The sequence below is a fragment of the Pangasianodon hypophthalmus genome, chromosome 22, assembly GCF_027358585.1.
Source record: "Pangasianodon hypophthalmus isolate fPanHyp1 chromosome 22, fPanHyp1.pri, whole genome shotgun sequence".
Taxonomy (NCBI): domain Eukaryota; kingdom Metazoa; phylum Chordata; class Actinopteri; order Siluriformes; family Pangasiidae; genus Pangasianodon; species Pangasianodon hypophthalmus.
This window is the reverse complement of record NC_069731.1, coordinates 7259156-7274651: the sequence shown is the minus strand read 5'-3', so window position 1 is coordinate 7274651 and position 15496 is coordinate 7259156. Positions and strand designations below refer to the sequence as shown.

General features: G+C 39.6%; 1 protein-coding gene across 2 annotated transcripts; it reads right to left on the bottom strand.

Annotated features, from left to right (window-relative positions):
• Positions 1-979: 979 nt before the first annotated feature.
• nacad (NAC alpha domain containing) lies at positions 980-15496 on the bottom strand. Of its 2 annotated transcripts, none has more exons than XM_026924799.3 (9): positions 15229-15496; positions 3707-9199; positions 3299-3568; positions 3055-3143; positions 2867-2938; positions 2550-2696; positions 1713-1844; positions 1303-1425; positions 980-1112 (listed from the first exon to the last, which is right to left on the bottom strand). In XM_026924799.3, exons 1-9 carry the CDS (start codon positions 15275-15277, stop codon positions 1098-1100), a joined length of 6390 nt encoding a protein of 2129 aa, XP_026780600.2. In that variant the 5' UTR covers positions 15278-15496; the 3' UTR covers positions 980-1097. The 2 variants fall into 2 exon arrangements, with proteins under 2 accessions (XP_026780600.2, XP_026780601.2); XM_026924800.3 differs by having other exon boundaries at positions 3299-3565; positions 15229-15495.

Genomic DNA, 15496 nt, shown 5'->3' with positions numbered 1-15496 from the left:
TACTGATACTACTTCTGCTTGGAGTTTCAACCTCTTTCATGACATGCTCATACTGAACATCCTTTTAACATACTCAGTACTGATTCTTTACCATTGTAGAAAAGTAATGATTTATAATCCCAATATCTGTTGTCACCCAGAAGAGGATGGGTTCCCTTTGGAGTCTGGTTCCTCTCTAGGTTTTTCCTCATGTTGTCTCAGGTACATCCAGGGTGTATTCCTGCCTCACGCAATGTGTTCAGCACTATAATGTCTATGTCCATGGGTCCAGAAAAACTAAAAACTCATAGTGTGCTTGGTGAGGGCATGAGTTTTGTTGAGCAAACAACAAGAATAACTACGAATCACCTTTTAAAATTATTGCATCTCACATTTTGATTAAGAAATGCAGGTGAGCAATGCACTGTTATCATTTAGTTCTGTATTTGCAGTAAAACTTTGCATAACAGAATCTTGGAAATTGGGAATCCCAAGGTCATATGAAGGATATACTTGTTTTTGAAAGAAACATTTTTAAATGTGAAAATGTGAGATTTTTCCCCCACATTATGTTTAGCAAGTCTTTCAGTTGTTAAGGAAAAAATACTATCCTTCTGGGAAAGTCCCAGGAAGGGCAGTTTGAATATTTTCTGTGGTGAGTGAAGCTGATAATTATATTCATATTTCTTATTACATTGATAAATGTTTAGATAAATGCCAGGTCTTTGTCTTCTGCCTCTTGGAGATAGTGGAAGAGTAAGAATACATATTCTTGATTACGAATATAGAATACCATCTGCTGGTTTATATTTTACTGATGGGCTTGATGTGTGTAGTGCAATGTTTGCCAGTCACAGCTAGCATTGCTATTACAAAGCAACACATTTGCTTTGAGTGAAGTGTGATTAAATGTAGACTTACATCCCAAATCTAGCATATTTATCACATTGTGTGGGTGACTGCAGATTTTCAGTTAATGAAATGTATGAAACAAACAGGCCAGTTTTTATAGAGTTTATTTAGCAGGTAAGGGGCATTGAAAGTATGTAGCAGCATTACTGGGAAGGGATGATGGGTATGCCAGGAAGAAAAGCTGGGGGCAGGCAAGACCTCTTCTATCACATGGTTAGCTCCTGAAGATAGATAGATAGATATAAAAAAAATTATTTCATACTTTGTGAATAGGAAGGAGCGCAGTTGACTTGTAGAATATTTCTCCAGTACTATATTTACAGTCACAGTACTATATTTACAGGGAAGATTTACAGTCACATAGCTGTTTAAGAACATATACATATTTAAAAAGAAAGAGTGTTGTCTTACCATAATAGCATTGACAATATCGTTCTTGTTGTGACGTAGTGCGCGGACAGCTTTAGCCCGAGCCACGTTAGCCTGTGCCATTACCAGCTCTATATCTCTCTGTTCCAGTCCACTCTCATCCACCTGATCGAGAGAAAGCAATTGAATTTTTGTCCATTTTAGGGAAGTGGAGACTTAAATAGCACACATTGGTGCATCAGAGTAGGTTACATATACAGAGGTGGCCAAATGGAATTACAGTATAGTATATTATTTGAGGTATAGGAGAAAAGCCATGCTCACAAGATGGCAGTTGCTCTAAATAAAAATCTTTCTAAATTCCCTTCTTCATCATGTCAATTATATTTCAATAAACTTCAGGAAAGTCAAGTTACTACGGAGCAATTATAAAGACAGTATCAACTCTCTACCTCCTCTTCTTCTTCACTCTCCTCTTTTATGGTGAGGCTGGGCATGATGTCAGGGGTCAGAGGAGAAGGGTCTAGGGGAACCTTAAATTTCTCTGCTGCAGCCTTGTGCACTTGCTGTGACAGGTCCTCAATCTGTAAGGCAATGGAAGAATGTTTTTGATGAATTTAAAGTTTCTCTTATAGGCCTACACTATACTCCGTTGTGTCATCAACTGGCGACTGCGGTCCGGATACAGACCCAGCAAATTATTTCAGAGGGCCGCACTGAGAGCTTGAAGCAGAACTAATAAATATATGAATAAAACTGTCTGTGGTTTAGTGACTTTAGTTTTCTAAACATGAACGAGCACAGCTTCTGTAGCATATCTTCTGTTGTGATTTAACCAATCACTTCATTTAAATAAAACGACTTAACTGAAGGCAGTTCTTTGACCAGAGATTAGCTACAAGGCTTAGAGACATCAGCTCAGAAACTTTCACTGATAGTTCTATGAAATTTGTAAACTGATGACTTTGTTTTTTTTTTAAGTTGATGACAAAAAACAGAATGTTTAAGGACGACTGGACAGAGAAGTATGCGTTTTTTCTAAATATCTCATAATTCACTGCACTATTTCTTATTTATAGCCATAATCTTATCAATAATTGTTAAGCATTAAAATTTAAATGTTGTCATCATTTAGTCATGTTAGTTGCTTATTTGGACATTTGTAAGCAAGAAATTTGATGTAACTGAACCTTCAAAAATTTTAATTGAATACCCTTGAACTTAATAGTCCAGTGTCTGCCACTGAAAGTAAGTTGCAAAAATGATCAAAAATAAATCAAAATGCTAACCTTGGCCTCCCCAAAGACTATGTAGATATCTGATGCAGGGCTTTTGAAGACATCTGGGCGGGTAATAACAAATAGGATATTCTTGGACTTCCGGATAGTAATCCGTGTAACTCCATGGATCTGTTTTAAGCCAAGCTTCGACATAGCCTTGAGAACACACCCACAACAAGAAAGAAAAACATTTTTTTTTTGCTGATTGAGTGAGAAAAGGCATTATTATTATTATTATTATTATTATTATTATTATTATTATTATTATTGGGTCAGAAACTTTGTAAAAAGACTCTAACAGCTGGAATCAATAAGATCTCACATACCTTCCGTGCCTTTTTCTCACTTCGACTCTGCTTAGTTTTGCTCACTGACTCATCAGCTGTAGAATGTGATATCTGAGAGAGATTAAATTGGATAAATTTAGTGATAAATTAATTTCTTTTCCACTCACCTTGTTTGTATTTTAAAACAGGACATGCCTTTCCTGCATAAGCACATATTATATGCATACTTGCGGGTCTGAGGTTTTCAAGAGGCTTCTGTTCGGCTCTTCCAGCTCAGGAATTGATCCATCACTGTCTGTTTCATTACATGAGCCCACTTTGTAATTGAGACACAGAGATAGAGACAGAATAAACTTTTTTTATAATCAAAGATTTAGTGTGAGTGCCTCATACTCTTAAAGTTGAATAGGCATGAGTTTGAAAATGACAAAAAGGACAGACTTCATGCAGTAGACTGTCAGTAAGACATACTGGTATTTTTTAAGGAGAGATCCATTTCTTTAGAGTCCTTTGTTCTGTAGTTGATTGAACACCCATCCTGGTGATCAGTGTGCTTTTCAGTTGGATTTTGTCTTGCTTGCACAGGGAAATTTAACGCAGAGGTGATGCATGGTAATATCTCTCTTTCATTGCTCAAGCTTGATTTTCTGTGAGCAGGACTACTATCTCTGTGTCCTATACATCGAGTGGGGCGGGTTTGGGGACTTTTAGGTGATTCTGGTCTGTGTTCCATGCATACTGCTTGAAAGAACCAAAAAATGCATCAACTTTTCATTTTTAATAGTTACCATGTATATGTAGCAATTAATTTGGCACAATACCACTTCTGTACATTTAATAAACAATAGCACAGTAACAGTGATTTGAAATACAACACACCTTCGGGTTTCTCTTGTCTGCAGGTTTCTGATTTTAAGCCTGACTGCTCATTCACATTTTGATGTGTATCCTGTATTGGAAGTGAGACTGATAATTCTTCCTCAGACTCAACATCTGGCTGTTCCATATTTATCACTTCAAGAGGGCTCTCTGATACATGTTGATGCAGTCCATCATTTACTGTTGTTTCGGTGAGGAGACTGTGTATTTGAGAACTGTTAAATGAAGACTGGGACTCTTGTATAGGTGCAGAAAGGTCTTCCTCCAACACATCTGTAGATGAGGAAGAAGTAGAATGTCTGCTGAGTTCTGAAGTTTCTTCTTCAAACGTTAAGGAGGCCCTGACATCATTATCACTGGCATCTTGTGTGCTTTTGTGTGATTCCAGCCCTTCTAAGGTGCCATGATTAAGTGCTTCCTTCTGATCTGAACTGCCAAGACCATGTAAGTCAGTAGAACCCGTTGATTCTGTCAAGTTGGGGTTTCTCTCAAGAGTATTGGAGCTGGAGACTGCAGGGTGGAATACAGTTTGAACTGGTGTTTGATGATTGCTTTTCTCTCCTCTACCATCATTTTTGTGTATTTGCTGTTGAACATCTGGAGTATATTTGTTACTCTGAAAAAAATTATCATTTGCCGAAGTTTTAATAATTTCAGTCTCAGGTTTACTGTCTTTATTTGTGATGCCTTCCTTTTTCTCCAGGGCAGCAGCTGTTTTACTTTTGTCAAAGGTGACAGGTTCCTTTGGTATCATGCTATCTGAATCATTTTTCCTCCCTGCATTAACTATGGTGGTATTCAGTTCTATTTTTTCTGTTTCAGAGTAATCTGATTTCTGTGAGACTTCAGTCTCCTCTTTGCTCAGTTCCAAAACATTAGTATTCTCTCTGATATTTTCATTTGCCTCCTCTTCTGGACATGTTTCCATGACCTTCTCATCCTCCTTTTCCTTGAGTGAAATACATACACTTCTTTCAGTCTTTGGTTCAATTTTTTCGTCAGCCACTTGACTACCAGAATTCAGCTGATTTTCATCTTTTGTAATGTTAGACTGTAATTGTCTGGTATCTAGATTTGTTGCCCCAGTTGTAACCCCCTTATTAGAGCAGGTAACTGTGTCTTTGTGTATCAGAGACTTGTCAGAACAGGAAATATCAAGTTTTGATTCCTTGAGTGAAATACATACACTTCTTTCAGTCGTTGGTTCAATTTTTTCGTCAGCCACTTGACTACCAGAATTCAGCTGATTTTCATCTTTTGTAATGTTAGACTGTAATTGTCTGGTATCTAGATTTGTTGCCCCAGTTGTAACCCCCTTATTAGAGCAGGTAACTGTGTCTTTGTGTATCAGAGACTTGTCAGAACAGGAAATATCAAGCTTTGATTCCTTGAGTGAAATACATACACTTCTTTCAGTCGTTGGTTCAATTTTTTCGTCAGCCACTTGACTACCAGAATTCAGCTGATTTTCATCTTTTGTAATGTTAGACTGTAATTGTCTGGTATCTAGATTTGTTGCCCCAGTTGTAACCCCCTTATTAGAGCAGGTAACTGTGTCTTTGTGTATCAGAGTCTTGTCAGAATAGGAAATATCAAGCTTTGATTCCTTGAGTGAAATACATACACTTCTTTCAGTCGTTGGTTCAATTTTTTCGTCAGCCACTTGACTACCAGAATTCAGCTGATTTTCATCTTTTGTAATGTTAGACTGTAATTGTCTGGTATCTAGATTTGTTGCCCCAGTTGTAACCCCCTTATTAGAGCAGGTAGCTGTGTCTTTGTGTATTAGAGTCTTGTCAGAATAGGAAATATCAAGTTTTGATTCACTTGATTTCTTTTTGTGGTCAAAGTTGCCAAATGACCCCCCTTCTAGTTTAAAAACAGACTTGTTTTCTAAGACTACTGAATCAGTATTTACCAGGCACATTTGTTTAGAAGTTTCAAGAATTTTTATGTCACTTGGTTTGTCTGATATTTTATCTGTTGTGTTGGGCCCACAGAGATCATTTTGTTTGTATGAATTGGTAGAACCTAAAGTTAGTGCTTCATCATGTTCTTGAGCTGATTCAAGGACTTCTGGTCCCTGTTTAGGCAAAATGTCAGGGCTTTCATCTATGAATACTTTTGATGTGGGTTCTCCAGGAATGTTAAATTCTGTGTCAGTGGTCTGGTCTTTCTCATCTTTCTCATCTTGTGAAAGGATATTTAATGGCATACAAGTTGATTGTGCACCTGGGATACTGGGTGAACAGCTCTTTTCTGGGTTGTTCCATGTAGTTTCCTGAATATTTTCTGGATGGCATTGTATAAGTGCATTATTGTCTGGATTCTGGAGGTTGTTTGCATCATCCTCACCCCCTCCTGCTTCTGAAAGGTCCTCAATGGATTTCCAAGTGGACAGATTTGACTCCAGCATACCAGCCTCATTATTTGCCATCTTGTCTGGCAAGTCACAGTAGCTGTTGTTGTCCTCAAGGTCACCCATGATGTTATCTCGAGCTGAAATGTTGGGAGTTACAGACAGCCCCTTATTGTGCAGTGATCCAGCTATCTCACACATAAGCAAATTCTCTGGCCTAAAGTCACAGCATGTGTCTAAAGACAAGGGCTCTTCTGGAACCCAATCTTCAGAAGAAACACTCTTTTCTGTTATGCTACTTTGGGAATTCTCCTTCTTTGGTGAGATGGCAAGCATGCTGTAAGTAGAAGAGGACATATTTAAAGAGCCAACACTTGTATCATCTGTGCTGGGTTGATTTTCGGTCAGGTTGTCTTGGTCAAGAGACTGTTCAGTTGGGGAAATATCAGCAGGAGTTAAGTTATCTGGTACTTCAGACAGTTCGGGATAGGCACAAACTGGTATGTTTGTGGGGCTACAATCATCTTTAGGATAGGACAACAAAGGGACTCCCTTGTTGAGATCATTGGTTGCTGTCTCATCAAGCTGGAGTGAGGTATTCAAGAATTCAGAGTTATTTCCATTTTTCTGATCTAAATCTTTTTCATCTGGAATATTTATCTTATTATCTATGCCTGCTGCTGTGGCACCAAGCACACAAAGGACTGGTTTAATGTATATTTCTGATACTTCACCTAGTTCTGCTGAGCTTGCCTGATTTCCTGAGCCTTGAATGTTTGTATGGACACTTTGTTGAGACACCACACAGCATACATTGTCTGTTTCTTCCGCATTTTTGAGATCTGTGCTCTGCTTATTCTCTTCACTTTGTTCCCTAATATCGCTTGAGGAATCTAGTCTCTTTGCACACTCTTCCTTTGAATTAGGTGTGCTTATGTCTTCAGCATGTGCTGTGCAGACTGACATATGTTGCTGAACTAATGCATTTGATGGCCCAGAGGATCCAGAGGAAATCTCCATTTCACTCTCACTTCCAGAGGATTCTGGTCGCGCATGGCTTACTGAATGCACATGGTCATCTTGTGCAGGAAATTGCTGTGCAAGCTCAGCATGTCTCTCTGTGCTGTACAGGTGGTCATCCTCATCTCCATTACAAGAGGTGGAATCAATTGACTCCTCTGTGTCATCTTGATAAGCAAATGACTCATCTACTCCATCGTTAATTGAGTTCTCAGAAAGTGAATTTAGGAAAGAGGCAGAGGTATCCTCTTCATTTGTATCATCAACACCCCTTGCTCCAATCTTTATGGCTTCAACTTGCTGTTCCAAATCACTGTCATCATTTATGTCCACATCTTCATCTTCATCATCATATTCATCCACATCCCCCTCTTCCTCTCCAGCAGCATATGCATCAACATCATTTTCTGGCTCATCATCTGTAGGGAATAATGTTATTTCCATTGAATCTGCTTGGAATATCAAGCTGGCATGGACCGGTAGCATCGACGCAGGAATCATCCCCTCTCCACCAGGTCCATCATCCCTGGAGCACCCATGGAAGAAGAGAGCAGAAGATCCCATCTCACCATACAAGCTGTTATTATCCGTGTCTGAAATCTCTGATGAACAAGTGGCAGGGGTCAGACTGCCTGTCTCTAAAGTGGTTGAAGCTCCTGCCTGCTGGTGACTGAAGGGAGAAGAACATGCCAGATCTGAAGGAAAGTCCTCTTCAAGGCTTAGAGGAGCATCATGTCTGGCAAAGTGCTCTGAGATACAGGCATTAAAGTCCATCTCTTGCTCCTGATCTGGATCATCCAAAGGCTGTGATATGTCAGGGGCTCTTGGAATTTCTTCCTGGACTAAGGTGGCCTCAGATCCCCCTTCCTCATGTTTTGAGTCTGTGGTTCTACCACTGCTGCTTCTGTCTGGGGAAACATTCTCTGTCACCCAGTGAGGCCTACAAGTCTCTATCTTTATCCTTTCCTCCTCATGTTCCTCACTCTCAGACAACTCTGGCATGACAGATTTACACAGACAATGCTCCCTTTCAGCCACGAGTCTGTCATCTCCCAGCTCATCCCCAATCTCAGAAAGAGAGCCCACATAGCAGGCAGGGACCTCCTGCAATTCAGCTTCAGCAGTTAGATTAGGTGAACAGGAGTGAGAAGTGCCAGAATTATAGGAGGAGGTCCAACTGCCACCTTCAGCAGTAATGTAGGATCCGGATGGAGATGTGGGAGGGGAACACAGATCAGACTCATCTGTTGGTGAACCAGGACCTGTGCTTGGACTGCTTGGTTGCCATTGTTGCTTAAGATGTGAGCAATAGGCCATCTTAATTGGGGTGGAAGGGGCTGTGTAATAACGATCTGGGTCCAGTCCAGGAAGGACACCAATGCGTTGAGGATCAACTGGATAGGAGGGCTCAGAGAAGGACAAGGAAGGCACTTCACCCTGAGATAGAGACAGTGTGTCTCCTTCATCATCTGGGAAAAAGGTGCTGCTTTCAGTCAGCCCAGTATCTGTTGATTTGGGTTCTAGAATCGGGCATTCAAGTAGCTGATCTAAACTTCTCTCTTGTTCAGGGGCTGGGGTCAAAGTCTTAACCTGGTCAGATTTTTCAATCTCTTGACCAGTATCAAGTTTAAGTTTCTCCTCTACCCTAATCTGTCTCTCTACCAGAAGGGTAGAAGTATCTGAGTGAGGGGGTTCTGAACTGGATGATTCTTTACTTGTCTTTTTGTCTGGAGGCACACCAATCTGTGTCTCCATGTTTTTCAGTAATGCTTCTTGTCCCATAACAACCCTTGCATCCATGGACTCAGGTTCTTGGTAGTCACTCTCCACTTCAGCTCCAGTTAGAACTTTAATTCTCTCCATTTTCACTGGCCCCCGTCTGCATCCACCTCTACCAAACCGCCCTGTTAGCCGGCCTACTGTGTTCCCATCTGATTCAAAGCTGGCACCCTCTGGTTGAGGTCGAGTAGAAGTGTTTGGTTTAGACATGACCAAGCGAGGTCCAAACGGAGATGTACATTGTGGGGACAGCTTGGGTGGAGTGCTTGGAGATGGGCTGGAGGCACTGTCAGTTGGAGTTGAGGCTGTGGAGCTTGAGGTTTGCCTGGACAAATCTGAAAAAGAGGGCAATAAGAAATTTAGGAAATACATAAGCAACAACTTTTAATGCCATCTTCGGTAAATCATAAAATATTCCTTTGTGTAAAGGGAAAAGGTTGACCTTTAGGTGAACTACTTGTGGTCTTGTACATTTTTATCACTTCCTGATGCTGCAAACATGAATGCCTACTCAGTAATGCCATCAAAATGTCACATAAAATATTCAGTATATTACATGGAAAGGTCATCTACACTGAAACAGTTTGGCTGGAGTGCTTTGGGTAGCATTTAATAAACTAAAAAAAATCTATAGTAAATTGCAAAGATTCTGTAGACTTACAGAGTTTCCTATCCTATCAATCAGTTTGTGAATAAACGCATCATCAAATCAACTTTGACAACCAAACTTAATCCTCCATCTCCACATTTACCCCATCCCAATATACCCAAAATATCCTAAAAGCACAAAACAAGCTATCAAGTATAGCACTTAAAATTATGATCTATTTTATTATCTATTAACAGCCATGTTTGAACAGTTGCTTGATTTGGATTTGAATAAGTCCATACAAAAAAAGACTAACTCTAATTTTAATTTTAAAAACATCCATGACTTGACATGAATTTGGAACTGGGTTTTACAACCTAAAATGTCTCAAGACCCTTTTTAAATCAAATAGATCATTAAACTATTTTATCAGCTGAACAGTAGAGTAGCACTGATAAACACTATATATATATTTTTTTTCCATTTTGGTCCAGGTTGAGAACAGCCCAGCATGCAAGAGTGTCCCTTTAAATTTGTGCTACACACCAACAGCTTTGGAGAGAGAATTTCCAAAGAAGGACTTATGTCATCACTCCAGAGAGGGTAGTGATGGTGTAAAGAGCTTGGTTAGATAGTGAGAAGCAGCAATTTTAAATGTCTGTTTAGTAACTGTCTCATGGAAGTGATTCCCTGTTCTGCCTGCAAGGCAAACCTAGACTGACAGCACTGACAGTAAAAGGAAAAGACTAATATACTGTCAGTAGAATATTCATGCAGGCACATACACACAATGTATTTATATCTATGTACACATGGAAAAACCAACATAAAATGGTGTAATAAGGTGTTTGGCTACCACAAGCCTTCAACACATATTATATACAGTCCTCTGATGATGGTGGTGGGGAGCACTGTCTAAAATCTCCCATCAGTGTTCAACTGGGTTGAGATCTGGTGAAGGCATTCTACAAAGGGTTTTACGTCTAGTTCATGTGCAAACTGATTAGCCTAGGTATCCTGAAACAAGCTGCAAATCACGTACAATGGCTGGTTATTTAAGCTAAGTAATGTAATCATATCATAAGGGCCAGCAGATACCTGGATGATTGTACAATATTTATAAATTACACAAATATGGACACACATGAGCAATACCTCCATGTGAGGTTGCCAGGGTTGCAGTTTTTACACAAAATTGGGCTAGATTTGGAACAAGGTCACGGGTGGAAAAAGCAAGTCCGCAGGCGGCATTTTTCTGGGCTAGTTTAAAAATAATTAGAGGTTGCCAAGATGTTTTAAAACAAATAATCTAAATTATATTTAATCAATTTCTGTAAAAATAGGCTATAGCAAACAAAGGGAAAGTGTAAGTGCAGACAGTGTATCCTACTATGTGCTGAACCACTCCTGTTATAGTGGGAGCTATACACTAGCACACTAGTCTGAAATGAGAATCAAAGGTTGTACATAGTTTTGTTATGTGTGTTTTTTCTCAAATAAGGAAAGTTGGAACATCAAGAGAACACGAGGGAAAAGATGGACTAAAATAAATACTTGTGTTTTTTTTGCATAATTAATGAAGAGCTATAGATTACTGTTCTGTCATATACCACCAACATTTTTGGGCTAGACTTTTTGTGTGGTTATGTTAAGATGTAGTTGGGATGGAAATTTTGCTGAGACCCGACAGCCCTGCCTCCATGCTTCTTTCTATGTCTTTCCTATTTCATCCTTCATCTGGTCTATTACAACCTCTTCTATTTTACTGATTGCTCTGTGTTTCTCGCAGCCTGTGTGTGTGTCACATAGTCCCTCAGCTCTGCCATGTGTATACGTATGCTTTGCTGTGGGTGGTTTGTTGTGCTTAGTCATGATGCGAAATGATTACATCATCCTGTCACACCCGGTACACGGAGCAACTGTTATGGGGCAGCATGAAAAACAGCACAGTGTTGTTGCCAAATTTTGTGTGTCAGAGAGAGAGAAAGAAAAGACCTCTTGCTTTCATAAAACCACACGGACAGATCCTGTGCCTGCAATGAGCAAGTGTTTGATATTGAGGGTTGCATTTGCTCAAGGAGTGCACCAACAGATGCAGCAGTCTCTCTCTCTCCCTCTCTCTCTCTCTCTCTCTCTGTCTCTCTGTATGCATGACCTCTTTCTTGAATGCCCTTCCCTACCAAACCCCTGCAGTTTACAAAACAGAATGTGCAGAAGGTGTAAGGCACTAAACAAAAGATTATTTCTGTTTCTATCAGCAGGCATGAACATAAATATTAGAACTAGAATCAGCATTAGGTGTCACGTCATTAGTTTCCCCCCCTACCCCAAAATCCTCTTGCGCCTGCACACTCTGACATTCAGTGCTGCAGTGACTGAGCAATCTGAGATTTCTTGCTTAGTCACATTCATAACTGCATTTTGTGCAAGCATCCTCTGGATAGTGCACAAAAGGGGCCATTAAAAAACCCCCACCCATTTCAGTTGTACAACATTGTTGGTAATACAGTTCGATTTCTGTTAACTTCTCCTGAATTACTTGTAAATTTACTACTGTGTATGTGTATCTCTCCCCTTTCAACCACAGCGACACTCAGTGACACTCATAGGCAATCATGGTTGTCTCTGAGCTCATGCATGTGGAAGAGGCAGATAGCGCTTTCCACTGAGTGTTATACGCTGTCATTTGACGCAGAATGAGCAGCAGTTGCAATGTGGTTGGCTGGCTCGAAGGAAGCACGTGTTAGCCTTCACCCTCCCTTGTTGGTAGTATATAACAGGGTAGAGCTGGCTGGTGGGTGGGAATTGGTAGGTGACCAATTTGGGGAGAAAATGCGGGAAACATCCCCAAGAAAAGTACAGCAACAGAGAATGTCCTCAGTAAGGCAAAAACTAAAAATCATAGAAACATTCCTATCAATTTCTCTTACAACCAGAAACGTTCCTATGTTGTTATAGCATTTTTAGAACACCCTGAATGCGTTCTGTGGTCTCTGTATACTCAACATAAGTGACAGCTGGTAGTGAAATCAGGTGGGAGGGTTAAACTCTAATATATATCAATATATCAACAAAGAGACTGTATTAGGTTTGAGCAATTCATTATATCACCAGGTCTTATCGAGGGCATATTAAGAATGTTGTGGGACTATTACACACACATACACATTGAAATGACTGAAAGGCAGTATGCATTTGTGTTTTCAATTTTTTTTTTTTTAAGTATTTCAAAGTCCGTACATCTCTACTGGCTTCATGCTGTTTTTCCCATGAATACCAAACAGAGTAAACAGAAAAGTTGTAACCCTTTTTTGTGTAACTTGAACTAAGATTGGATAATGTGTGCTTAATCTATCTACTTTAAGTTTTCCTCCACATCCTACATTTTGGGGAAAAAAGATGATAGATCCATAAATAATCCATCTTACTCAACACGATTCTATTGCACATGTGATTTCTCAATCACTGCTCATGACGTGTTACAGACGTGTCAGCAAAGCAGGCTGAAAAATATCTAGGGAGCATTTGATGTGACGTGACTGTCACTGTCATATCTAGAAAGGTAACAGCCCGAGCCTCACTTCTTCATACCATTCTGTATATTTTTCTTATGACTATGGTGCTGTTGTGCTTGGTTCCACGAAAATCCAAAATAATCCACCTAAAGGCATTTGTTAACAGCAAATAATCTGATGAGCCATCCCTCCTAAATATAAAAAATATTACAAATGCTCTTTTAAAAATAATTTAGACCCTTGCACACCACTGAGAATCAAAATATTATGCTGTGTGTTATCTCATATTCAGATTCCTCAATACATACTGTTTCTGCCAGTTTGAACTGAATTATGAATCAGGGGATGGTCACATTTATATTTTACACGTCTTTAGTCCTAATGCATGTATGGTGCCAAGAATAACACAAGAACTAATAGGTTTATAGAAGGAGGAGGACTAATTGAATCCCTACAGTGAGGCCTCATTAGAGTAGATTCCAGCCGTCTGGGTTTATATAAATTTTGAATTTGCACTCTAGAAATGAATATTGCCTAAATTTTACAAAAAAAGCAATGTATTGATAAAGAAAGTATGCAGTAAAGGGTGATGTAAACCCATTTCTCCATGTTTGTGTTTGGCTGATGTCATCTTACTACTCCTCCTTGCAATATTCACTTGACAGTAGCTGACTGAGACACTATGATTTACTTTTTACAACAACAACATTTTTTGGACGTTCAGTTAGAATTGGCAAAATGCCCAATACCCAGCATGCCCAGCATACACTACCACCACAGACGGCTTCCAGATTAACCCCTAGTTATCTTTGTATCTACTGTTTGACTTGTCTTGAACTCAGTGTGTGATGTAATAGGACACAATAGATTAGCAGAAGGTCAAACAAAAGCAGCTAAGATCCATTTACGTGGCACTTGTCAATCCAAATGCACTCTAGATTGTCTATAATTTTAAAATGGTCCTTTCAAACCCTCAAAAAAGCACCTTTCCTTTTTTGTCTTTTCAATGTAATATGATTAGTTGATGTGCAGTTAGATCTCATTTCCTTGGATGAAATATGAAGCTGAAGGATTCCCAAGTATCAGTACGAATTCGATATAAACTGTTTTCATGGACAAGAGAATAAAGAGAAGCTGCTATTTTTAGTATTGTTCACTTCTTCTCTAATGATTGATTTCCGATTGATTTTTTAAACCATCGCATCATTGAACTTCTGAACATGTATTAGTGCTATGCATTATCCTGTAGACTGCGTGATTCCACTGAGGCTTCTCTTCTCATCTCATCTAATTTGCTCAGTACACTAAAGATAGTGGTGACACACTGGCACACGAGAGATTATTTTATAGGCCACTTCACACACTCACACACTTGTGTTTTGCCATATTTTGGTCGCTTTATATAACCTGGTACTCATAAAGATGTTTTAGCATCCGACATCAAGTATGTCTGCTATCAGAAGCCACTTCCTTGTTATTACTGCAACACAAGAATCTCATGATGATAAATAAAAAAGTATGGCTCATCACAAGTCTAGCATTTTAGTTACATAACTGTATACAGTATATATTTTCCACATATTTATGTAAATGAATTTATAATATACAAGAGCAGTAGCATAGTATAGATCATATAGATCAAGTATCTGCTAATAGGACCCAATCATTTTTATCATCTTTGATATACTACGTTGTGTATATGTACCCTAGGGCATATATCATGTACACTATAATATAGAATATATTCCTCCTCTATCATGCTGCAGCAAAAGCAGAAGGCAATAATTGCAGTGCTATTAAATAGCGATTAAATATATTATTGATGCTGTAGTGCCCAAATCTTTATTATCCAAAACCCAGAATTATCCATTTACATCACATTTTTTGAGCAGGCATTAGTTTTGGCCACTCGTTTCTCAACTGAGGGGTCCTCAGTGATGCTGTGTCATGCTCTGGATGTATTACAGCATCTCTTTTGGGACAATGCTGATGCTGTTTCAGGGTGCGGCCAAACCCAACCTCTCTCTCTCATTCTCTATTATTTTGTCCAGAAAGCTGCACACTTCCTTCACCCACTCAATCTCTTATCATATTTCTCTCTCTTTGCTCACGTAGCTTATTTTATCTTAAAAGCTGCACACTTTCACAAACACTACCATCATCTCAAACTCTCACTGCTTTCATGTCGAATACTGCACACAATCCTTATATTTATTGCTTTCTTTCTCTTTCCCTTCTAATGTTGTCCCGTGTGTCTCACCTGGTAGCTCTGCGTCCGTGTCCAGCAAGCCTTGTGTATCCCCGGGCATGTTGATCCTTACCCAGCCTCTGACGCACTTGTTAGAAACGGAGGACAGGAGCTCAGGAGGCAGCAAATGAGTGCAGGATATGTTGCTGAGATGCTCTGCTGTTGCTTGTGTTTGTGTGTGTGGGAGAGAGCAAGAGAAAGAGAGGGAGGCTGCAGAAGGATGGGTGGAATCTGAGAGAGAGCTGCAGTACTCTCCCTGATTGCAGTGAGTCCTCAGCCC